This window comes from Venustampulla echinocandica, assembly GCF_003357145.1.
Source record: "Venustampulla echinocandica strain BP 5553 chromosome Unknown scaffold_1, whole genome shotgun sequence".
NCBI classification, from domain to species: domain Eukaryota; kingdom Fungi; phylum Ascomycota; class Leotiomycetes; order Helotiales; family Pleuroascaceae; genus Venustampulla; species Venustampulla echinocandica.
Genome location: NW_022474206.1, coordinates 1,989,741 through 2,014,996, shown reverse-complemented (window position 1 = coordinate 2,014,996; position 25,256 = coordinate 1,989,741). Strand labels below are relative to the sequence as shown.

Genomic DNA, 25,256 nt, shown 5'->3' with positions numbered 1-25,256 from the left:
CTATCAGGTCGCTCCTAGGGTGGAGGATAGGTACCTTGTACCTTTACAACAGACGATATAAGAAATAGAATAGTAATAATCCTAGTCCTAGTCCTCATCCTACGGAACCGTGGGAAATATAGTATAGGAGTCGTACAGTTGACTGGCGTGTGCCGGTATGCGTATGCGTATGTGTACGTTACCTTGCCTTATGACTCTTATCGGCGAGGACTCCTTCGCCTCGATGGGCCGGGTAGCCGTTGGAATGATTGGTTGGCAGAGGGAGAGCTGGTGACGCAGCCACTGGCAACGAAAGCATGCATGGCGAACAGGAACAAGAGCAGCGGCCGCAGAGAGTCAAGAGGGTCGAGCGAAGGGAGAGAATCATCGTCATAATATCAATAGCTGTACCTAACAAGGTAGGCAGGCAGGCTATGGGTGATAAGTTGAGAGCTGCTTGTACTGTAATAGCGTGGTACTGTGATAGCTCATGGCCTCATGGCTCATAGCTCCCAGCTCATAGCTCATAGCTCCCAGCTCTCTCTCTTCTCTCTCCAAGCATTCCTCGGCCAGCGACTCAGAGTCTCTCTCCAAGCCTCAGGGCTAGCCCTGGTTTGGCCCCGTGGCGGCGCCTGAGGCAGCAACGGGCGCTTCCCGAACGGAGGGGTGATTTCATGATTTAACCCTCGCTTGGCGCCTGCTCGATTTGCCCCGCACCGCCTTGCAAGATCTTTCTTCGCAAACCTCATCCGCCATCTCTCCGTCTCTCCATCTCTCCTCTACCTCCACCTCCACCTTCAGACAGAGCACCAAACCCCCCTCTCTCTTATCTCCCTCTTCTGTCGTGGTTCTTCCAGGGCAGCTTACGGTAGATAGAGCAGGAAGCCTCCCTCGAGAGTAGCTCCCACCAATCAACGCCCCGGCGTCCACAAAAAACCGCATTTCCCATTAATCAGCTTTTCGAAGCAACACCGCCAACATGGTCAAGTGAGTGCAATTCCCTTGTGCGCGTATCTAGAAGGTCGTCTGCACCAGGAACAGACGAAGAAAGACAGCAAGAGAAAAGGATGGCCTCGATTTGCGGATTTCATCCTCGGCATGGACTTCCATCATGGATGAAGCTGCCAGGACACCCCACTTCGGAGATAACAACAACAAGAGAGAGAGAGATAAATATATATATATATATATACAATATATATTTATACATACAAACACACAGAACATGACATAACATGGAATGCTAACTCGTGTCTGCTCTCTAGCTTCACCATCGAAGAGGTCCGCGCCTTGATGGACAAGCCCACCAATGTCCGGAACATGTCCGTCATTGCCCACGTCGACCACGGAAAGTCCACCCTCACCGACTCTCTCCTCTCCAAGGCCGGTATTATCTCCTCCGCAAAGGCTGGTGAAGCGCGAGCTACAGATACACGTGCGGATGAGCAGGAGCGTGGTATCACCATCAAGTCCACCGCCATCTCGCTGTACGGTAACCTGCCCTCCGAGGATGATATCAAGGATATCGTTGGCCAGAAGACCGACGGCCGTGACTTCTTGATCAACTTGATCGATTCCCCCGGTCACGTTGATTTCTCTTCCGAGGTCACTGCCGCCCTCCGTGTCACTGACGGCGCTCTTGTTGTCGTCGATACCATCGAGGGTGTCTGCGTCCAGACCGAGACCGTCCTCCGACAGGCTCTTGGTGAGCGTATCAAGCCCGTGGTGATTATCAACAAGGTTGATCGTGCTCTTCTCGAGCTGCAAGTCTCCAAGGAGGATCTGTACCAGTCCTTCTCGAGAACCATCGAGTCCGTCAACGTTGTTATCTCAACATACTTTGACAAGTCTCTCGGTGATGTCCAGGTTTACCCATACAAGGGCACCGTTGCTTTCGGTTCCGGTCTCCACGGCTGGGCGTTCACCATCAGACAATTTGCAGAGAGATATGCCAAGAAGTTCGGTGTTGACAGGAATAAGATGATGGAGCGTCTCTGGGTAAGCATATACATGACCTTGCGAATGTACCCCACCTAACAATCCTGCAGGGCGACAACTACTTCAACCCACACACCAAGAAGTGGACCAACAAGGGAACGCACGAGGGCAAGGAATTAGAGCGTGCCTTCAACCAGTTTATCTTGGACCCTATTTTCAGAATCTTCAACGCCGTCATGAACTTCAAGAAGGACGAGATCCCAACCCTCCTTGAGAAGCTTTCCATCAAGCTTGCTGCTGATGACAAAGATAAGGAGGGCAAGCAACTTCTTAAGGTCATCATGAAGTCTTTCCTTCCTGCTGCTGACGCCCTTTTGGAGATGATGATTCTTCACTTGCCATCACCTGTGACCGCCCAGAGGTACCGTGCAGAGACCCTTTACGAGGGACCCCCTGATGACGAGGCCTGCATTGGTATCCGAGACTGCGATCCCAAGGCCCCTCTCATGTTGTACGTCTCCAAGATGGTGCCGACCAGTGATAAGGGTCGTTTCTATGCTTTCGGTCGTGTCTTTGCCGGTACCGTCCGATCCGGTCTCAAGGTCCGCATTCAGGGCCCCAACTACACCCCTGGCAAGAAGGATGATCTTTTCATCAAGGCTATTCAGCGTACCGTCCTCATGATGGGTGGCAAGGTCGACCCTATCGATGATGTTCCAGCCGGTAACATTCTGGGTCTGGTTGGTATTGATCAGTTCTTGCTGAAGTCCGGAACTCTCACAACCAGCGACACCGCCCACAACTTGAAGGTCATGAAGTTCTCCGTCTCGCCCGTCGTCCAACGGTCTGTCGAAGTCAAGAATGCCCAGGATCTTCCCAAGCTCGTCGAAGGTCTTAAGCGTCTCTCAAAATCCGATCCTTGTGTGCTGACTTTCATCTCGGAATCCGGTGAGCACGTCGTTGCTGGCGCCGGTGAGTTGCACTTGGAAATTTGCTTGAAGGATCTTGAGGAAGATCATGCTGGTGTTCCGCTCCGCATCTCCGACCCTGTCGTTGCCTACCGTGAGACTGTCACTGCCAAGTCCAGCATAACTGCTCTCTCCAAATCACCCAACAAGCACAATCGTATCTACATGATTGCTGAGCCTATGGATGAGGAGCTGGCCAAGGAAATCGAGGCTGGCAAGATCGGCCCCCGTGACGATATCAAGGCTCGTGCCCGTATCATGGCCGATGACTTCGGCTGGGACGTTACCGATGCCAGGAAGATCTGGTGCTTCGGTCCTGACACTAACGGCGCCAACTTGCTGATTGATCAAACCAAGGCTGTTCAATACTTGAACGAAATCAAGGATTCCGTCGTATCTGGTTTCCAGTGGGCTTCAAGAGAAGGCCCGGTTGCCGAGGAGCCAATGAGATCTTGCAGATTTAACATCATGGACGTTACTCTTCATGCCGATGCTATTCATCGTGGCGGTGGACAAATCATCCCAACAACCCGTCGTGTCCTTCTTGCCGCTACCCTTCTTGCCGAACCTGGTCTCCTCGAACCCGTCTTCTTGGTCGAAATCCAAGTTCCCGAAAGTGCCATGGGTGGTGTCTACGGTGTCCTTACCCGAAGACGTGGTCATGTCTTCAACGAGGAGCAACGCCCAGGAACCCCTCTCTTCACCATCAAGGCTTATCTCCCTGTCATGGAGTCTTTCGGGTTCAACGCAGATCTCCGCTCGCATACTTCCGGCCAAGCCTTCCCACAGTCCGTCTTCGATCATTGGCAGCTTCTTCCCGGTGGATCACCTCTCGACGCAACCTCCAAGGTTGGCCAAATTGTACAGGAAATGCGTAAGCGCAAGGGTATCAAGGTCGAGGTACCTGGTGTTGAGAACGTAAGTTTTATGTCAATTAAAAGCACCCTTCGAGCACTTGCTAACACTGCATTTCAGTACTATGACAAGCTATAGATGCGTGCTATCTTGGTTGATAGATTTCCTCCGCAAATATTGCTTCGCTTGTTTACCATCCAGGTAGATTGTCAGCAGCTCCGGCACACACCCGCATCACGATTTCATGAAGAATATCGTCGTTCGCCTCCACCTTTGGCGGGTTCGGGGATTAAAAGCAAGCTGGACGTCCCCTTAAAACGTGATACATCTCCTACCCTGTTTCCTTCCTTTATTGTTAGCAGTCGAGATTTCGGTCTTCATGTATGTAACTGCATGGAATTGAAACACATCTAGAACATTATAAGTTTTTTGGTTCTTGTGAAAATTGTGAAGGTATATATACTTTGGTCTCATGTAAGGGCTATCCACTCTTTTGACTTGTAGCCAGACGAAAATGCGACTTATCGTCATCCATCCACCCGCTAGCATAGTATAGAACACAGCAGTGCTAATGCTGTAACAATATGTTCAACCTTCCAAGTAGACAGTTACTTTGTCTATTCAGATGCACTCAGGGAGAGTATAAAGTAATTCATTTCTTATAGCTAGGGGCTTAGCGGGGACATATTATCTACCGCTACCTGCTACACCTTTTAATCCTCCATGCTACCATAAATGGTTAACTCTCCCTGGCTGCCGTTCTATTTTAGGCAGGCGGTGATTGGTAATTTGGCTTTCACTAAAAGAGCAAAACAAAACGCATAAAACGAGATATTGAATTCGACTCCCAGTTACGTATGAAAATATATGTAGATAAATTACTTTAACCCCCTCAAAATAGCAAAAGAGTTCGGCCCGTTGTGGTGCCTACAGCCCTTGTCGTTTTTGTCGCTAGACATGCTACAAAGTATTTTTAAACTATGAGTGTTATTGTGCCTATTTTACCTAGGTACCTAGGAATATACGTTTAAAATGAAATCAACTTGGTGTTGAGGAAATCAAAAGAGGGCTACCTAGCTAGGTGGTTTGGATCAAGTTGTCTAGCCTGAATTGATCGGAAGGCCCAGAATCTACAGAATCGACAAGAGATGTATGCATTCGATCCCGGGTTGGACTCCTTTTTGCTTCATTGTCCTACTACTTTAGCAGATTAGACACTTTCCTTTGCCTACTGTGGGCTGTTTTGTCGTTCGGCGCATTTCTCGCGTGTAATTGCAATATAATAGAGGTGTATTATCGTAATTAATATCTAAGCTCCCATATATTCTCTAAGAACTTTGCAGTAACTCCTCAAGGTCATCATTTTAACAGGAACAGTTTTGTATTCTTGCAAATAGTGAGCTGGCATGCATATCAACCCTGCCAAGGTATCTATCTGCAATCATGGATTTCCCACGGCCTGTAAAGGTCACATCCGCAAATTCTAGCTACCAAGAGAACCCCTTGAACGAAGCTGGACTTACTCGGCCCCTTTCCCCGCAAACTGTGCACCCACCCCCTTTCTAATCCGATTCCTCCGAGCGAATTGAAATTCAAACTTAAGCCCCCATCTTCTCCTTCACACCCTCATGAACCCGGCTCCGGCTCCTAGTCCTCTGGCGTCTTCTTCGTGTAGTTGTGGAGCCTGGTGGCGCACCAACACTGCCGCTTCGACTTGGAGCCTGACTTCTGATGTTCTTCGCTGGCCATCCGAGGCCCGGACTGTTCTTGCTTGTGTCGATCTTGCCGCTATCCTTAGTTGCTGAAGGTTTCTGGTTCTCTTGAGACTTTGCGAGAGTTCGAGATGGCGGAGAGCTTCCACTTCGAGATTTGCTTGCGGGCGAGTGGCCTTGAGAATTCGAGGAGGAAATGGAGATAAAGGGGGAGGTTGAGCGGCGGCGGCCTCGCCCGCGCAGAGTTCTGGATTCCTCTGAGGCCGACTTCTTTTGTCTTGGAGAGCAACCTGCAGGCTCGCGGATAAGTTGGCGACCCCGCTGGGCTTCTTCAACTTCCTGGGCCATGGTTGCTGTTTGCTGAGACATTGCTGTGAATGGTTGAAAGGATGGGAGAAGATGTCTGTGTTTTGCGAGCTGGGTGCGCGATCGATCGTTCTTGGGTTGTTTGAGGTCTGCTTGAATGTTTATTGTCTTGGACTAGTCGGCTAATGAAAGCAGGGAGGTGTTAACTGCTCATCTCTTGATGTGCTGTTGAGGCCAAGTAGCTAACTGACCAGAATCGCCGGACAAGTCGATGTGTGATTGTTTGTGGGAAAGATTGCGTTTTGCGGAAGGAATTCTCGTCAGAGAGTTGAGGAGCTTCCAACTTTAAAGAGGAGGATAGATCTGACGATGCAATTTCAGGCAAGGCTACATGGTCGCCGAATAAACGTTGTGGATAGAGCGACTAAGCAGGCGGAGGTATGGTAGGTATGATGTCGTGGTCAGGCGTGTCGCCGGATGATAGGGGGTAGATGTTATAGGTTGTGAATTCCGAGCAGAGGGGTGGAACGGTATAGTTCTGAACTTTTTGCCTTCGGGGCGCTTCTTCTATTATACAGATAACTTTATCCTATAAATATAGATGGAATGGGATATAAAGTAAGACGATATTACCTTCCACTATCAAAAGAATGTACACTCTGTCCGGTAATTTGAATATCTCGACTCAAATAGTAGAAGGTTTCCTAAAACTGTTCAGTAGAGGGTAATACATCTGATATTAACAGAGGACTGCTGCTGTTATTATTCATACTAATAGGCCCTCACACCATTCATAAGCTTGGTCAAATAAATCCTACTTTTTCTCTGTCCTATTCCTCAAGGGTTGCGGTTAGCAATCCAAATAAAACAGCCACACTCGTCTAGATGGAAATATCGTCACCAGCAGTAAATACACTAAGGTATCATCAACTTTTGCCGAGTTTATAGTTAGAAACAAGCTACTAGAGGAAGCTGGAACACGGAAATAGGAATGGAATCGCGGCAGGAGGTAGTTCGCCGAGAGAAAGAGGAGCAGAAGACTTTTTTTTTTGGAAGAAGATTAGATACGGCATCGAAATTACGAAAAGAAACAAAGGTGGAGATAGGAGGCGCAATTATAAAAGAGAAGAATACAGTATCCTAGAGTCACGGAGCGATGAGGACAGCAACGGACAGTTGACAGGATAATATCCTACTTCAAACTTGGCAAATAGTGCGACTCAAAGGAAACTGTCTTCCCCCTTACAACTTCTATCAAACAAGGTGTATCTTGAACTTGACATAAAAACTGCATTTTAAAACGAGCCACTAATTCAATTCCGAAAGATGACCAAATCTAGCAAGCTCCTAGAGCTGCCTTAGGTGACATGTCAGTGCCTCTTTGTCCTATAAACAAACCAAAGATGACCACTTGAATTCGGCTCAGAGGGATTGTAACCTAATAGCTTCTAATTTATTTACTGCTTGGTAGAGAGGCAAGACTCTCGGACTCCCGGAGCTGTACTTCATAGTCTGCTATAGAAAGGGGGGACGTTTATGGTGCAAGGGAACGATTACCGAGACCGGGGAACTAAATTATTTTGGAGATCATCGCGACGCGACCTCGGCGCATCAATATCCGTCGAGCTTCAATCTCTACTACCAATTGGTTTACGCCGCTAATTTTGCCCCATCTCCATTCTCATAGACAGAATGGCACCGTCACAATTAACCATGATCCCAAGATCTATGCTCAGAGCCTCGAGGCTTTGCCAATGCCGCAGCTATGCCACTGGCACCACGCCTACTATACCTCCCATGCTCCTCAAGATCAGGCAAGCTCAACTCCCGACCCGTCCTCCCCCAGAACCTTACCTTATTTGAATTATAATGTTCTCGGTGGCCTTCTCAGCTAACCCTGCCTCTTCCAACTCTTTAGAAAGGACATGAAAACCGCCATGCAACAGAAAGATACCAACCGCCTGGCCGTCCTCCGTTCGATTCTCTCCCAAACCCTCAACGCCTCCAAGACCTCTTCCCCCATTTGCACAGATATGCAAATGCTCGCCCTCCTCCGCAAAACAACCAATGCAAGCAAAACCGCTAGGGAGGACTTCAAGAAGGCTGGACGCGAGGACTTGGTGGAGAAGGAGGAGAGTCAGATTAGGATCATGGAGGAGTATGTGGGCACTGTGGAGGTTATTGGGGAGGAGGATGTCAGAAATGCTGTGAGGAGTGTGGTGGAGGGGTTAAAGAAGGAAGGAGAGGCGAAGAAGGTGGGGATGGGGGAGGTGCTGAAGAAGGTTTTGGATAAGGATTTACTTGGGGAGAAGAATGTAGAGAAGTCGGAGTTGGTGAGGATTGTGAAGGACATATTGGCTAAGCCGTAAGAGATACCGTAGAGGGATGTTCAGAGTGCTTGGGAGAAATGGGAGTGTATCAGCATGTACAATACATTGCATAGCGTTTGGCGTCGGTAAGGACGAATCTCCATTCTTTATAGATGAATCTAGAGAAGTGATTAAGAAAACTGTAAGGCAGTAAGGAAGTTTCTGAGCCCCAGGTGAGATCTAAATACATATCCAAACAAAGAGCCCGCATTTCATGCAGCATGCAGATCTCGAAGGAAAGTCCATAGATTGTAGAGTCTCCCAGAATCTCGTAGAGCCAATATTTATCCTGGCATGTTGTGGCTCGACTTAGTGAGTTATATCCTAATGGATTCGCTTTTGGGTAGAGCTTTGGGATTTGATTCGGTTCGCATTAGGTTTAGAACGCTAATAAACTGGAATAATTATCGTATAGCAATAAGAATTTGCATAGCTACTGACATGATATATAAGTGTTCTCTTTGCCTATTAATATAATATTGCTGTGTAATATACTACTCAATTATAAAATAGTCGGTTCCCTTAAGTGGGCTAACCGTAGCAAGTCAGCGGCTTGTCCTATATCCTTCCAGGCTACCCGCTTGAATTAAGATACCTATAGGGGTATTAAGGTCTATTAATAACGAAGTATAATAGTTGTCTGTCGAGTGGATAAATGGCTTTAAGTTCGCTACAGCATTGGTTTCATAGAGACTGTATACCACAGTAGCTGCCGATCACCTCGTATCGAATATCCAAACCCTCTCTTACACAAAAACCCTCACTATGGTCTTTATTTGTTTCCTTTTTGCAGGGTAATACTTAATGAACTCCCCCCCCCCGCATCCTAAAACTTTGACCAGCAAGGAAATCATATTTAGCTCACAAATCAAACTCGGCTTGACATATTGGAAGTTCGAACATTGCTAGCAAGCCTATATTGCGTGCGAGGGATGGAGAAGGCAAACAAATGTACGTTAGGTGGGGGTGGTCCAGATTATCTCACCAACCACGCATTAAGGCTTGTGCCAAGCGCAGTACGGAAAGAAGTTGGGAGGAAAGGCCGGAGCAGAGCTTATTAGATGGTATATGCATACAGAAAGTGGGATTTGACGGGCGAGAGTAAGTGGCTCAACTCAAAGTCGACACTCAAACTTGGAAAATTTATCCCACCAACACCTTTCTATGTGGTATGGGCTGTGACGGCTGTACAGTTCCACTGGGCTGTGTTTGCAGCTTTGTCAAATAGCCTTGCAAGCTGAGAGAATTGTAATGGCATGGCATGATATGCAAACGCCGCAAAACGAGTTGAAGGATTTGGACAAGAGACAGCAAATATTGGAATATAATAATGCATCCAGGATATCGGCACAGCTTATTTTTAAAGCTGTGCCCATCGCGGTGGAGGTATACACATGCCGTAGGACAAGGATTTCTTTAAACTGCTCCAATGTTCTAAGGGCCGGGAGGCGTCAGCGGCAGATCAATGCATATATAGTGATATGGATGAAAATGTCCCGATATGGAAATAGTGTAGACTAGGCAGGAGGTTGGCAAGGTGGAGTATTGGTCTTTGTGGATATATGAAGTGCGAAGTACTTCTCCGCGGGAGGCAGAGTAGGCACAAATTTATTCGTATAGCTGCGAATGAGACATCTGACTCGGTCGAATAAGTATTGGCAAAGCAGACAGGGCCGAAAACATCAACGTCACTGCGGGGCCCAAAAAATAGGAATAACAATAGCGGTGTCTAGTTGTGCTGCTACGGAGTACAAGAGTACAACTAGTAGATTTACTCTCCGAAACAACAACAAAATAGCACATTCAAGACCAATCAGGGTAAGTAAGCCGGCACTAGCTAGTGGCGATTAGTTATCAACATATCGAATAGCCAAAAGACAATAGGTTTGGCGCAGCAGCCTCAATACGATGCAGCCAGTAATGTTGCAGTAAAACGACCGAAGGAGAACTCCACAGTATACCCACGATACGCCCGTTTGAGTTGCGTTCCTCGGCGCATGAGCCAAAGGGGCCTGGGACTGTGGGAGAGAGCATATGCTTCAAGTGACCAGAAGCTTGAATTGAAAAGCTAGAAGGAAAGGAAGCACCGAGGAGAGTTCGGGGCCTCGGCTGTCGGGGGTTGTGGCTTGGGGACTTGAGAAGCAAGTTCGGATTCAGGTTCAGGGAAACATCGGTGTGGAAACGTCAGCACTGCACGAGGCTCAAACCGGGTTGCATATGGAGGGAGTATACTTGTACTTCGTACTCCATGAGTCTGTACAGAGTAGCAGTGTAGCCTTAGCAGTGCCAGGTAGTTGTCCAAGATGCCGGGTCCAGGTTCAGCCAAGGTGGACAATAGCTCGTGGTCAATCCTACCACACCACCAAAACGCAGATCTCTAGACGGCGCCCTGACAACCTTTGTGCATGGCTTGGGCAATGGGCAACAGGAACCTGGGGGACGGGCCCGGCAGACTTATATCGTGGCTTCACAAATCGGGGTCCTGTGCACCGTTGCGATTCGCAAGATATTCCTGTTTGAGCCATCCAGAAACTCTCCATCCACCCAGAACTCTGGTAGTGCAATGACCCAAGGGAACACAGGGTGGTGCTGGTGGCATTTCTAGTCTTTGTCTGACTCTCTCTGGCTCTTCTGCTGCTCTTGAGCCGGGTCTGTTGGCCAGGTACACCTTAGAGGTGGGAAGACTTGCGCGTGGCAAACATTCGCCGGCGAGCTATCGACTGCAGTCTGCAGCGTCAGAAGATGCAGTGCAACATTGAGGCTGTGGCGCTGATTGAATGGAGCTGGGGTAGGGCCAAAAATAACACCTTCATATCATATCATCTCATGGCAAACTCCACGAGTCCACCTCCCTGGGTTGCGTGCATATTGGGTACGTTATAAACCATGCCATGGCGCCGAATGCCGGCTCGGTATATCCAACATCAGCCATTTTGATATCCACGACAAGGACGTGGGTAGGAGGAGTTGTCCAATTGATGAACTCGGCCGGTACGTAGTACTGCGTGCAGTACACTGGACTATTGACCCTCTCTCTCCTCCGTCCAGCACTCCATCCGGTGAAGCCTGAACGCTCCTAGGTTGGTTTGATACTTTGTGCCATTGTAATTGTACGAAGGAGTAGCATGAACCGTGCTATTCCTGGCAGGTCTTGTGGTTCGGCCCGCTCATGGATGCTTCGTAGATAGCAAAGAGGCATTAATATTGCGGAGGTATTATTGCGCACGTACTTGGTTCCTTTCATACACTACAGTATACACGTTCAAGCATTTTCTGGGGTACACAGTGCAACCTTCCCCGGGGCTCGAACAGGGCCGTGAATCCTTGGGAGACGGCGCCATGCACAGACTTCTGGCGGACTCTGTCGAGGAGAGGCGCGGATTGAGTTCAAGTTCGACGTTAAATTACTAATGGGCATCCTCCAGTACCTACTCCAGGACGCGGTAGCAGCAACTTTTGTAGCATCCATCCCCCAAGCCTGGAGCCTGAAGCTTGAAGGAAAAAGGGCTTTGTGGCCAGGGATGTGCTGTTGAGCCGACGCCGATGCTAATGCTAATGCTAATGCGTTGCCAATGCGTTGCCATCGATATCTCGACAAGTTGAGCTGACGGCCGTCCAACAGAAATAGAATCGCCGTCCGTCCGTCCCCTCCAAACTTGAGCCTCCTATGCGGGGATACAGCGACTTTTCGTACTCACTCTACGAGGACTCGAAGCCCCTTTGTACCACGCCCACGCCTCAGCCATCCCGTCCAGCAGCCCGGTATCGTGCAATCAAGTCCCCGAGAACATCGCCCATCATCATCCTTATGCACGGAGTGGCCATCCAGTCAGGCACGTTTGCTCCCTCCTCCCAAAAACTGATCCCCAGCGCCATTTGACTGCCGACTGCCCGCGTTGTCCGGTCCCACAGCCAATATTTTCCGCGAGGAGACATTGTCTTGAATCTGCACGAGGTATGTGTGACGGCTTCCTTCTGTCAAACGCTTCTTTAGAGATGTACGTTTAATAGCCCCCAGATGGCTAGAGCTAGTGAAGAGCAATTCAGTTGGGACTTGGTGGTCAGCGGATCGGGGGTGGAGGAGTGTTATCCGCTCATGAATTTCCGGGTTCTACCCTTTGAACGAGTATAGTATCGTCCTCGTGGCCTGCCCCTAATATGATGCTCACATAGCTCCACGCGCTCTGCGGCAGCCTGTTTTGATATGCCTCCGGGGCCGTGGAAAGGGCATAATTCATTGTTATGTTTACGTTGAGGCTGCGCGGCGCCTTTACTTTCCCTATATCTTAAGCAAGTCACAAGTGTTCGAGCTGTCAAGTGCAGCTCCTCGAGTCGTCGTTCGACCCAAGTCCAGGGAGCTGAGTTGGGCGTTGCATTAGTCTGAACCTGGGCCCAGCGCCACCAAGATGTAGATATCCTCCGGTCTTTGGAGGCTGCAGTTTATAGGCTTGCCCATTCCTGTGGCTACAGCGATGTCACTTATGCCTTATTCCTTGTTGCCATGTGTGGGGCTCCTGCAGTCACTATTTCCTGCTCATCAAATGCTGTACCGGTGGAAGCATGATTGCTGGGTTCTAAATGCTGGGTGCTGAATGCTGGCTACTGATTGCTAATAACCATCCATAGGCGCTCTGGATCTGCCATTGTGCTTCTCATTGCCCTATGAGAGTAGAAAGAACCAGGGCTGGGCTGTATATGTAACAACCATAACACAACCACAACCACGATAAACACAGAAACTACTGGTACAGCTACAGTACAGCCACAAGGCCTTGGCTTCCCCATGTCTGTCCTTGCCCACGTCTCCCCGCCCTATTTACATGCCCCCCAACATCATCCTACTGACCTACCCTACGCTTCACCCTGCTCTGTCCGCAGGTGGTAAGACTGGCGCTGGAGTCCTAGTTTCCAGGACAAGCAGCAATATTTGACTGTCAAGGGCACACCCTCTCAAGAACGCAGGACGACCGCACTCCTTCACAACTATCCCAAGCACCGGGCCTGATTCCTGTGTAACCCGGCATAGACGGCGGTGGCGGCCACGGGTATCAGTGTGCCATATGTCGTGCATCTGAACTTCCCGCACTTCGTAATTACTGCGTCTTGGGTGATCTTCTACCCTACCTGTCAACTAACCCCACAGTTGGGCTCCTTGGAACTTGGGAAACACATAAGAACCATCAATAGAAACCACACGCCCTCTGTTGGCCTACTATTACCGCAGTCATTTGCGGGACATCTCAGCCTGTTGTCACAACAACTTTGGCTGATATTCTCTGACTAGCCAAGCTTGAGGCAGAGTGTTGCGTTGTCTTCTTTCTTCGTTTAACCCCTCGCCCAACAGTTATCTCTGTCGCAGGCTCAACATATTCAACCCCTCTGGCGCTGGAAAATTTGCTGTTTGGCTACTCTCTCCCGATATCTCGATCAAGTTCCACCTGCTAGGCGCATCCTATGAAATTTCGGCCTTCGTGTGGAGCAGCATCCCTTGAGAGCAACCAGAATGCAGAACTCTGAGATGCCTCTAGAACATGGCGTTGAGGATGGTGACATTCAATCCGAAGAAGCTCCCGCCTCGAAGAAGTCTGGATCCAAGGCACAAGGACGGAAGAGGACGAAAACAGGATGCCTTAGTAAGTGCTGAGCTTATATCTTCAACTTCTTTTAACCCCAGGAAGGATTGCGACTAACAATATTGCTTTTAATCATAGCATGTCGAAAGCGCCGTATTAAATGTGGCGAAGAGCGGCCCACTTGTCATAATTGTACCAAGTCCCGGCGACAGTGTGAAGGATATAACCAAAGGGTCATCTTCAAAGATCCTCTTAGTTCATATCGACCATCACTATCTACGTCGGCGTCCACGTCTCGCTCTGGAGCTACTTCAAGCCAGCCTGCTGCGGGCCATGGCAGGCAGTATCAGGATTTTGTGTCCTCGCAGAGTGCACTCCGCATCGCTCCAAAGGCCGAAGAATCAACAAGACCATTATCCACGGTGGAAAATACAACCTCTATGCCTAGCTTGCCGTCAGTCCCACTCCCAGAGACGAAACACAGATCATATAGTTTTCAGAGTGGCTTTTCCATAGATTCCCTCGCTGATCATCCCCGTCTTGCTCAATCCCACGATACCAGGTCCGATACGGTGGACCAGTCATACGTTCCTGAGCCAAAACACCCTCAGCCCTCCCGAGAGCAGGCGGCATATTATGGGTTAAATGCTCCTAAAATAAAGCAGGAGAACAGAAATGAGGCGCACTTGGTGCCCGCGCAAAGAAGCCCTCAAGAATGGCCGGCTGGTCCAAGCAGTGCGTCTTCGTATGCACCACAAGAGCTATTTGAGGATTCTAACAGACAGTTCCCAGCGTCAGCAGCGTCCGCGGCATTATACCGTTCATATGCTACAACAGCGGATTCGGATCCGTCTAATGCGGTCCTATCAGCCTCAGATAATCTCCACGACCCATCTCCGAATCGGGTCTTGGCGGGTCTGTTGAGAAACCCGAAAGGCAAAACTCAACAATCCCCCGAAGTACAGCGAAGACTCAATTCCCAATCTCAAGTTCAGCCCCAGGGTTACTCCTGTGTTGGCCCTTTCCCTGCCGCTGAACCGACTTCTAGACTCTTGGTGTCTACACAAGATGTCCAAGATGCCGAGGATGACTCGATGGACGACGAAGATCCATTTGATGTCATTGATGACATGGATACGCAGATGGAGGAGTACGAGGACTCCGGGCGTCGGCAAGTCGTTTCCTCTGGCCATCTGCGCAATAACGATCTTGGCATTCTTGTCGCACTTCAAGCAGGGCAAGACTCCCACAACCTACATCCGCGTTCATTCACATCGTTCATCGACCGGCCTGATATGCTGGCTACCTACCTCCCATCCCCACAATCTTCTCCGTTAAATGATAGCATGACGGCAAAACTCTTTTGTCATTTTGTCAATGTGACTGGTCCGAGTATATCTATGTATGAGCGACATCCTGCCAATCCCTCTTTACTCTTCCAAGCACAACCTGTCCCACCGTCTCAGCAACATATATGGACCTGTAAGTTTTGCTTCCTTTTTCAAACACACGTTAATCCGGCTGCACTCTACAAATCCAACTAGCAATATGCGGATTTGGACAGCTGCTATATTAATACTAAACCTATACGCATTATTGACTTTAGAGCAGACACATTTCCGACATTGGCTCTCCAAAACCCTGCCCTCTTGCATGCCATGCTTGCACTTGCAGGCCTACATATTGCCAAACTTCAAAACCGACCCGCTACCGCGTCGTTGAAGCATTACCACATCAGTCTTCGAAGAACAGCAAAAAGTGTTGGCCTACCTACCAGGCGAGGGCAGCCTGCCACACTAGCGGCTGTACTGTTGCTTGGCTTTTACGAGTGCTGGTGTGCAGATCATCAAAAGTGGAGTAACCACCTTCTTGGGGCTAGGCAGTTAGTGCGAGAGATCGACTTCGCCGGTATAACGAGATACAGAAAGGCTTTGAAAATCCAGGAGCGCCAAGAAGAACGCATGAGGTATTACGAGGCCCAACAAGATGAAACTGGCCAGAGCTTCTATGATGACAGAGCTCGATTCCAAGCGTATACGGATGATGTGGATGAGAACATTGTTGCCCTGTTAATGGGCAAAATGGTCCTATTTGACGAATATGGGCAGGTTGTGGACGAGAATGCCTATGAGCCTAATACCAGGACATATACCAAAAGGGATGTGGAGTTATATGAGACACAGCGCGACCTTTTCTGGTGGTATTGCAAGCAAGATGCGTATCAAAGCATCCTGGGAGGAGGCCGACTCTTGTAAGTCTTCTGAGTTGGAGCATAGATCTGGAGCTAACTTAACGTCGTAGCATGGAGTACGGTCTCTGGAGTCTCTGTCCACCAAGAGCACCTCTTGGCCGTCTAAATGCAATGTAAGAATCTCGTCCTACTTACAAACGATGCTAACTTATCCTAGTTATGGGACTTTCGACCACTTAGTACTCTTACTGGGCCGCATTGGCGACTTTACATCCAAAGACCTGAAGAGGAAGAGATTTGCGATGAAAATTCGCGAACAAGAACGCGCAAATATAGCTTCCCAAGGAGACCCAAATCTATCAAACCAGAAGTATCACCAACAACGGATGCCGCCTATGCCTGACTTCAGTGGCATGGTCCCCGGCGTTGGCGAAGCTAAGCTTCCGATGGGATTTGAACCATCTCCAGAGTCGTCTCCACAGAGCTCAGAGAGCGAAGATATGGATTTCGAAGCCAAAACAATTGAAGCTGAAGAGGAGTGGCAAGATATTAGAAATGCTTTAAGCATTCTACAAGATCATTTCGGGGAAGAATTTCAAGCATTAGGGCCTGAGTTCTGCGGCAGGCCTGTCCAGACACCTTTCGGAACAGCATTGCAATATCGAACATACGGCATTGCCGGAATCTGGATGAACTTTTATATGGCCCTGATTGCTTGCTATCGAGCTCATCCTTCCATGCCCCCTGCCGCGATGATGGCTGCCGGAATAGCTGCACGGCAGACGGCTTTCTTTGCAAATGAGATAGGTCGGATAACTGCTGGGATTTGCCCCGATTTTAGTACGGCGAGCCACGTCAATCCAGGTGTTGGAGCCGCACTTATTGAAGCTACGATGTGTCTTTTCGTCGCGGGAGTGCAGGTAACGGCCCTCTTCCCTGTTAGGTCGAATACTACTGACTATCATGATTTAGTATCAACACCCCGACCAGCGTGTGTGGACAATCAACAGACTTCGCGACATCGCCCGCCTAACGGGATGGCAGACGGCACTTGCGGTTGCGGGCGGTTGCGAGGGCTCATGGGTCAAGGCGGGGGAGATGGGACATGGCCCGCCGTATGCGAGGACCAGTGAAGTAGAATTCGCCCCTGACATTTGGAATAGGCCGAGGAGGGTGGACAAAGAGCTTGAGAATAGGAGTAACCAAGAAACAAGGATGGTGGTTAGCAGGTCTGAAAGAGTTCATTTTGCCCTCGGGTTACTGGGCGTGGAAGGTGACTTTGAACATCTGAACATGGATAACGAGGGGGACCAGGGGATTTAAGGAATATAAGAGACTTCCGTGACTCGATTCGTCAATTTGGGTTACCTCCTTGTTACAGTCAAATGATTGTTGTCCCATTTTGTGGTCAGAGTTTGTGCATATCTGGTACCAAGCTCGTTTGCCCGTCTAACTCCGAATATGCTTCATGCTCTATCTTTGTAATTTCTGGTAAAGCCTTGCTCAGTTCGCTGGTAACCTCTCCACAACCGCTGCCATTTCCGCGTCTGTGTAAATCCTGAAACCCCTCTCCTTGGTAACGCTTGCAAGTTGCACATTCTTTGAATCTAGCTTCTCCTCCATCACCTGCTTCAGCGTCTTCAGTACGAGCGTCTCTGCTTCCTCAATAGTAAGGGACTGTGTAGAAGTATTAGTACCCGGCAAAATCGAGGGCTAGCTGATTCGTACCTTGTGAAACTCATTCTGCAACTCTGCTTGTGCACCTTCCGATCCAGAACCAATCGCCTTCGCATCATATCTGTAAAATGTTCCACTTGGCTCCGCATGGTACAGTTGTGGTCCATCCTCATCGTATCCAGCAATCAAGAGGGCAACACCAAATGGCCTACTCATGATGCTCTCCTCGCCCTCAGCCCCCTCACCGAACCTAAGCGCCAAATCACAGATGGCTTGCGTACAGCTCTCGACCCTCAGTGGCTCGTTGAAATGGAATGAGTGATTTTGAGACTCTACTCGAGCGTGCTCAACCATCGATCGTGCATCGGCTTGCAGGCCGGACATCGCGCAGCCTATGTGTCGGTCGATTTCGACGATTTTCTCGACGGAGGATGTCTCGAGGAGGGTGGATGTTACGCGCTTCTCTACGCCTAGGACCACGCCTCCACCTGTGGCTACCCCAATGGCGGTTGAGCCGAGTTTGATTGCTTCGAGGGAGTATTCGACTTGGAAGAGACGGCCTTCTGGGGAGAAGGTGCTAGCTGTATGTTAGACATATTTTTATACCGTATGTAGCTTGGTTTAACATACTTGATGCCTCGATCTGCTAGGTATTAGCTATGGTTCTTGATGGCGCCTCCATTCCAAAGATTTCCGCTACTCACCATATTCTGACCGAGCAATAAACATCTTGATGGGACCGGGGTGGGGAAAGTGTCAACGATTTGGTTTCTAATATCAAACAATGGAAGGTCGAGTACGAAGCTATAAATCCGTAGATTCTTCTGGCTTGTCGCGGAATGAAAGCAGAGGGTTTGCCGGGAGGTAGCAGAATGGTATCTGGGTCTGAATGTCGTCGGAGCACTGCGCAGGCAATCACAGGAACACGAAGCTCAAGAAGCTCCAACGCCGCTAGCCTCAATTAGGCGATGGAGTTCGACCGCGGGTCGCGACCTTCAACCAACAAGTCGCGTCTCCTCAGGCACTTTTGCGCCGAGTACGAGGAACAACTTCAACAACAAGTGGTGCTCACGAACATCAAACACCTTAAACGCCTCCGCCCCGCCTCCCACCCTTTCCCATATTTTCCGATTCTTCTAGCAGGGCCCAATGTGATCGATATGTCTTCTTCCTCCCATGCCAGAGTAACGTCACGTTCTGAGCGGAGGACGACCAACGACAATGGAAGTGCTCAACCCCGCCCCCCGTCTGGGCTCCAGGGTGGAAGTAGAAACGAAAGACCAGATCCCCGGCGACAGCAATCGGCTGAACCTCAGTCGCAACCTCCTGTCCCTGGAGCAGCACATAAAAGAGCGGCGTCAGGCACGCAGCGAACCCATCGCGGGGTTGAAGAAAGGCGTATAGAAAGAGTGCAAGTTACAACGCGGGAGACACTGGCGACGAGGACGAGGAGCCCGGAACGCAGGCCTGGCCCTTCAGCGCAACCTTCAGAAAGGCAGAGGCCAAGTGAGCCCCCTCGACCATATTCTGGAGATCCCCGGCCACGACCCGCCAAGGTAGAAGCACCTCAAGGTATATACTCTTTCGGGAATTGTGAGAATCCTACCGACGAACTCTAACAATCCCTCAGTGGAACCATGGCTTCCAGAAGCATCTCTAGTACCCCATACTTCTGCACCGCTGGCGTCACGAATATCTATACCGGCCCTCGCGTCTCAGGCACCTCAATCCTTGCAGCCCACACCACTCCCTGAGTTATCTTTAGAGGTTCAAGAAGCGGTAATGCTGGAAGATATATTGATGGTTTTTATGGGATATGAAGGGCAATACATACGGTTTGCAAGGAACTATAATCCTTCCGAGGAAAAGGACCGGCTTGCGGGACCTACTTTCAAGATACTCCCGGGACTGGATCCTAGTTTACAGGATCTGACAACGACGATGTTGAAAATGGCGACCCACTACGGAGCTGTTGAAGCGTTTGTGGAAGTTCAGAGTCGTGATGAATTTGGGGCTGTAAATCACGCTCTCTGCGCCGCGATCCGGAAACTACTGCTGGAATACTTGGTTTTGATTGCTCAATTAGAGACTCAATTTCTCACAAATCCTGGGTTCACGCTACATGTTTTGAATATTCATACCCTTCAAACCAGCCACATGATGTTCCAACTCTACTCCTTGGCTCACGAGATATTGAAACGAAATTCGTTACTAGAGGAGGACCTCGAGGACTCTGACGATGGCCTTGATGATATCGAGAATATTTTAGAGAGTTTGCGGGAAGGTGGGGATCTTGGCCCAGGCAATATCCCTGGGAAAAAGATCTGTAAAGGGGGTAGCGTCCTGGGTTTAATCACAAAGCGATTGGAGACAATGTCAGGAGATCCTGCAGCTCGGTCGCTTCTCACGTCCCTATTACGGGATGCCAGCCGACCGTATATGACGATGCTCAATGAATGGCTTCATTATGGAAGCATCAAGGACCCTCATGCTGAATTTTTGATCAGGGAGCAGAAGAGCATCAAGCGTGAAAGGCTCGAGGAAGATTACACCGATGAATACTGGGAAAGACGGTATACAATACGAGAACATGATGTTCCCCCACAACTCGAAGGTGTCAAAGATAAGGTGTTGCTGGCTGGGAAGTACCTCAATGTAGTGCGAGAGTGCGGCGGCGTTGATGTGAGCAAAGCTGTGACCGATGTTCCACGCTCATTTGACGACAACAGATTCTTGGATAACGTCAACAGCGCGTATGCGCATGCTAACCAATCGCTGCTAGAGCTTCTGCTTACCACGCATGCTTTACCTGCACGATTGAGGTCATTAAAGCATTACTTTTTTTTGGACCGGTCGGACTTCTTTACCTACTTCCTCGAGCTTGGTACTTCCGAGCTTTCGAAGCCAGTGAAAAAGGTCAATACGGGCAAGCTACAGTCATTACTTGACTTGGTGTTGCGACAGCCCGGCAGTGTCGCGGCCCAAGACCCGTTCAAGGAAGATATCAAGGTTGAGATGAATGAGATAAGTTTGACACACTCGTTGACACGCGTGGTCAATATTTCTGGGATTGAGCAGGGTGAATCCCTTCAAACTCCAGTTTCCCAGCCAATTAATGAACCCGACGCTTCAGCTATTGGCTTCACTTCTTTACAACTAGATTATTCGGTCCCGTTTCCGGTGTCACTAGTCGTTAGTCGAAAGACTGTCTGGAGGTACCAGGCCTTATTTCGATACCTTTTATCTTTACGATACCTTGAGCAACAACTGGTGTCATGTTGGCAAACCCACAATCGAGTAGCTAGTTGGTCTCACAAAAGCTCAAATCGAGATGTGGAGATGTGGAAACGACGCGTTTTCACCTTACGTGCAAGGATGCTGGTTTTCGTGCAGCAACTCCTGTATTTTTGCACCGCAGAAGTCATCGAGCCCAATTGGCAGGCGTTGATGGCCAAGGTCAAAACTAAGGAGGATAGTAAGGGCGGTATATCTTCCGTTCGAACAGTTGATGAGCTGATGCAAGACCACGTTGATTTCCTTGATACGTGCCTGAAGGAGTGCATGCTTACAAATAAAACACTTCTGAGGGTATGTAAATGCCTAAGGTCCCCCTCAACACCCAGATGATATTGACCACGAAAATTTAGATTCATTCAAAATTAATGCATACCTGCACCTTTTTCGCTACATACACTAACTGGCTGTCACGGGAACTTGAAAAGATTGATCCGGACTTGACAGGCACCGAAAAACCAAGCAATATGAATAAACAACAATGGCAACGATATCAGGCGGATCGAGGTCGACGTGGTGTCGATTCAACGGCTTCCAATTCAAATCCGTCCGGTGGTGACCCGGTGCGGTTTGAGAAGATGAGCGAGAATATGAAGAAGTATGAAGAGAATTTTAGCAAGAACCTTCGGATATTGCTTGATGCACTGAACCATTATGCTGCGACCGAGACAGTGGTGCTGCTAGGGCTTTGTGCAAGGTTAAGCACAGCCAACCAAGGCACGCAGTACAGCGGAATGAGAACAGAGGAGGACGCGGGAGCTCAGGCACGAGAGTAATGAGTCTATGACATGATATTTCGAAGCGTGGTTTTTGTTTTATTGAGGGCTGTGATACGAGTAATGATACCCAGCGCGTCGTTGACAAGAAGGTACCTTACGGGCGGATCAGGGGTTTGCCGACACCTACGATTATGGCAGGGACCGATTAGATCGTTGGAGCTGCTGCTAGCATTTTATAGACCAAATACGACCTTTCCTCCCGCTTTCGAAAACCGTCCACGCTCGCGATCTACTTTGTCTTTAAGCATTAATGCAGGGCTAAGGGAGATTAGAAGGTATATTTCGTGGTGCAATATGAGCTCGGCTATGTAGCAGGAATTGTAAAGCACAGTGCGATCTCTCGATTGACGCTGACGTTGATGCTAACGGACAAATAAATAGGAGATATTGGCCAATCGTGGATCTGCCAAAACCGCTTGGTCCTCGGATACTGCAAGACCTGGATCTTGGGACTTCTACGAGAATATCCTGACCGTGTTTGAACATGGATGCCGATCTTTAAATAGCATGTGGTGCTGATGAGTTTCTTCGGAGCAAGCGCCAGCACAAGGTTAGAAGAGCGCACAAGGAAATGGTCTCATGATCGAAAGCGACGTCTAAATTAAGTTTTACAGAAGCGGAAGCATTGTAGGTTTAAATCCCTTTACAGCGACGAGCGCGCTGCCTGAACGAGCTCGTGCAATCGTAGCACATAGCGGGGCTAGTGTCACTGAGTACAAAGTTAGAGAACAAAGATAGGGAAACGGGGACGGAGGTTTCCATACAGTGGGCTGTTCTCGTATTGTCTTGCTAGGTATACCGCCCTAGACAGTGATGGCATGCTGATTGTGAGCGGCAGATAAGCATGTAAGGGGAGGAAGAGGGGCAGATATATAACTATGCTAACGAGGCAATTCAGTTCCGGAAATCAGCATTTTCTAGCTTTCCTACTGCGTACAACACTTTTCATTTATTCTTATTACACGTTCTCGGAGGCATTTCTTGTGGGCACTATCGATTTAGCCCATATCCAATTTTGCCAGGCCCTTATTCCATAATCAGCTCATACGGTACTAGTCGGGTGCAGTATGGGGCCCCATGGGGTGCGTAGGTACCTAGGTACTTTTACACGCACCGGGGGTGGCTGATAATACGGTTTAGTGTTGCTAAGTCAACCTCAGCTAGTGTAAGCACGTTCTATTACTTGAAGTTAGCTAACCCAGGCTGATAACCTATTACTCGTAACAGGTACGAAAAATAAATGGGAACACAGTTTACTTGACTAGAACAAAATAGTAGTCACCAAAAATGTTAGTAGATCATCCTCACATGTTTCCACTCCGTTGTGTATATCTCTATGACTAATTCTCTACAGACTATCTAGTAAACATATCTAAAACTCAAATTTTCGCGATCCGTCAAATCATCAAAAGCGTGCACCATCCTCTCGTCTGTAAGGGTACCAGCCTGCGCAGCAAATTCCGCCTGCAGCCGATCCTTCTTCCCATTCTGCCTCTTCAGATACCATCTCAGGAAAATTATGACAAACACCAAAAGGCCGTAGCACGCCATATGAGTAGCAAAGGCCGTTAGGTAGCGGGGCTTGTCCTTCTCGAGGAAGACCTGGGGCCCGATGGCATTGCCGGCGGACCAGGAGACGAAATTGGCTGCGACCACGACAGTTTTCTTGGTCTGACCTCCGATGTTACGTGAGATCATGGACATGCCGAGCGTTTGCGCCGCCCAGAAGGAGAGCACAATATAATAGGAGATGAGGAGGCCGGCTTGTTGGGCTTTTCCAGTATTTTCGACGGTCATTAAGACGATAGTGCCGGCGAAGGAACTGGATGATGTGTTTAGTGGTCCCTCTTTCTGAGTAGCATTTAGGGAATGAAACTTACGGAATAACATAGATAAGCATGATTATCAAGTTCTGACCCGTTTTCTTAACGAGCCACATGCTGCTCAGTAGAACGATGATGATGTAGGCGCCGAGGACCATGGCGAGCAATTGAGTTTGCAATAAGCTAAAGTTGAAGCCCTTGATGATGAGATTGGCAAAAGCGCCTAGACCACTAGTAGGTAAGGTTGTGCAGAAAGCAATGAGACAATAGCAATACATCTGCGGATCCTTGAACGCCTCCCACATCTGCTCCTTTCGGAACTGCTTGTTTTGCACGCCAGTCTGGTTGCTACGCACACGCTCAACGAGGAGTTTCTTGTCTTCCTCGCTGAAGCACTTTGCACGCATGGGAGAATCGGGCATCCATACGAGCACAACCACTCCCCAAAGAACGGAAAATGCACCGTAGGCAATGAAGATTGCTTGCCAGGACTTCAAAGGTGATGGTGGCGACTTGATGAGCGAGAAGCAGTAGGCCAACAGCCCTCCGACAATTTGCTGGGCTCCATTCATCATGTACCAGTACGAGACGGTCGCCGCTTGTTCTTCGCGCTTATACCACATCGATGACAGGTACACAAACGCAGGCTGACATACTGCCTCCAAGATTCCGAGAATTGTTCGAAGAATGACCAATGCCGTGAAGTTCTTGGCTATGGAATGAAGGGCCAGGACCATACCCCACAGTATGATGGAAATACCGAGATACTTGGCGATCGGAAGACGCTGGATGAGGAGATTTGTTGGATATTCCACGACGAGAATGGCAATATAGATACATGTTGTCAACCAAGGAAACTGCAATGTGTTAGGTTATTTCTATAATCAGTTGTAAGAATCACAAACCTGCGTTTCAGATATGTGGGCATCTTGCTTGACTCCCATAATAATAGTGAAACTCATGGTTCCCTTATCGATGGCCTGGAGAAAGTACGTGAAGATCATAATGCTAAGCACCCGCTTATCCACCATCATCTTCAAGCGTTTGTTCTCTTCGGGCGAGATCACCACGGCGGTAGTGCTAGCATATTTGGCGACTTCAGCGTCAACTCGATCATAGTTCATGTGTTCTTTGATCAAGTCATCGTTGCCGTGCTCAATGTGCTGGGGGTCGAGCGATTTTGATGGAGAAATCTTCTCGTCGGCCATTGTGATGATAATTGAAGCGAAGTCTATCCCGGGATTGAAAAATAGCTGTCAACACTTGTAAGAGAGAATAGTTGGAGAGATGTTGGTGTTTAGTACTATTAGTAGTCGTTCCCCAGATTGCGGATTGGGGTAGAATCCACCCCCGCGCCCCCTCACATGCGGTGTACTGTACCTGGTCCGCTACGGGGAGTTTGTTCATGGACAGGGTACGAAGCTATAGTGCGTCAAAAGTATATGGAATATCTTGCTCTTCCAGGGTTGTTAGACCACGGATTAATGTTGCCAGGTCAAGCCTAGCGTAAGCACGTTCTATAAACCGCTTACAGGGAACATACCACTCTTATAATTAGACCAGTCGTCAGTATCTATTACTTAGGTTATCTTTACTTTGACTTTATCTACTCATAACTACTACTTTCGAGTTGGTTTATTCGTAAACTTATGGTCCTAATAGAATATATTTAAGCTTGGACTGCGACACGGTTAATATAGCAATATAACAATTTTACTACAACTTGAACTATATGATTACCTTACCTAGGTTGGTACTCTTAACAACTTTGATGTTCATATAAATCCTACAA

The 25,256-nt window shown here is 48.8% G+C and overlaps 7 protein-coding genes across 7 annotated transcripts; 4 read left to right on the top strand and 3 right to left on the bottom strand.

Moving 5' to 3' along the window:
• Positions 1-958: 958 nt before the first annotated feature.
• On the top strand, positions 959-3,878 carry BP5553_03198 (Elongation factor 2; the record flags this gene model as incomplete). Its single annotated transcript, XM_032011821.1, has 4 exons — positions 959-966; positions 1,245-1,977; positions 2,028-3,803; positions 3,861-3,878. The coding sequence occupies 4 exons, from the start codon at positions 959-961 to the stop codon at positions 3,876-3,878; spliced, it is 2,535 nt and encodes an 844-aa protein (XP_031871514.1).
• Positions 3,879-5,338: 1,460 nt separating this feature from the next.
• Positions 5,339-5,821, bottom strand: BP5553_03197 (uncharacterized protein; the record flags this gene model as incomplete). The annotated part of the gene is made up of 1 exon (XM_032011820.1): positions 5,339-5,821. One exon carries the CDS (start codon positions 5,819-5,821, stop codon positions 5,339-5,341), a length of 483 nt encoding a protein of 160 aa, XP_031871513.1.
• A 1,874-nt stretch (positions 5,822-7,695) lies between these two features.
• BP5553_03196 (Uncharacterized protein) lies at positions 7,696-8,127 on the top strand (the record flags this gene model as incomplete). Its single annotated transcript, XM_032011819.1, has 1 exon — positions 7,696-8,127. One exon carries the CDS (start codon positions 7,696-7,698, stop codon positions 8,125-8,127), a length of 432 nt encoding a protein of 143 aa, XP_031871512.1.
• A 5,503-nt stretch (positions 8,128-13,630) lies between these two features.
• BP5553_03195 (uncharacterized protein) lies at positions 13,631-17,214 on the top strand (the record flags this gene model as incomplete). Its single annotated transcript, XM_032011818.1, has 6 exons — positions 13,631-13,760; positions 13,839-15,182; positions 15,312-15,951; positions 16,002-16,064; positions 16,109-16,811; positions 16,864-17,214. 6 exons carry the CDS (start codon positions 13,631-13,633, stop codon positions 17,212-17,214), a joined length of 3,231 nt encoding a protein of 1,076 aa, XP_031871511.1.
• A 180-nt stretch (positions 17,215-17,394) lies between these two features.
• On the bottom strand, positions 17,395-18,297 carry BP5553_03194 (Proteasome subunit alpha type; the record flags this gene model as incomplete). The annotated part of the gene is made up of 4 exons (XM_032011817.1): positions 17,395-17,568; positions 17,620-18,145; positions 18,199-18,211; positions 18,273-18,297. 4 exons carry the CDS (start codon positions 18,295-18,297, stop codon positions 17,395-17,397), a joined length of 738 nt encoding a protein of 245 aa, XP_031871510.1.
• Positions 18,298-18,728: 431 nt separating this feature from the next.
• Positions 18,729-21,638, top strand: BP5553_03193 (Spindle pole body component; the record flags this gene model as incomplete). The annotated part of the gene is made up of 3 exons (XM_032011816.1): positions 18,729-19,140; positions 19,199-21,156; positions 21,216-21,638. The coding sequence occupies 3 exons, from the start codon at positions 18,729-18,731 to the stop codon at positions 21,636-21,638; spliced, it is 2,793 nt and encodes a 930-aa protein (XP_031871509.1).
• Positions 21,639-23,000: 1,362 nt separating this feature from the next.
• BP5553_03192 (MFS general substrate transporter) lies at positions 23,001-24,672 on the bottom strand (the record flags this gene model as incomplete). The annotated part of the gene is made up of 3 exons (XM_032011815.1): positions 23,001-23,463; positions 23,522-24,321; positions 24,370-24,672. 3 exons carry the CDS (start codon positions 24,670-24,672, stop codon positions 23,001-23,003), a joined length of 1,566 nt encoding a protein of 521 aa, XP_031871508.1.
• Positions 24,673-25,256: the final 584 nt, after the last annotated feature.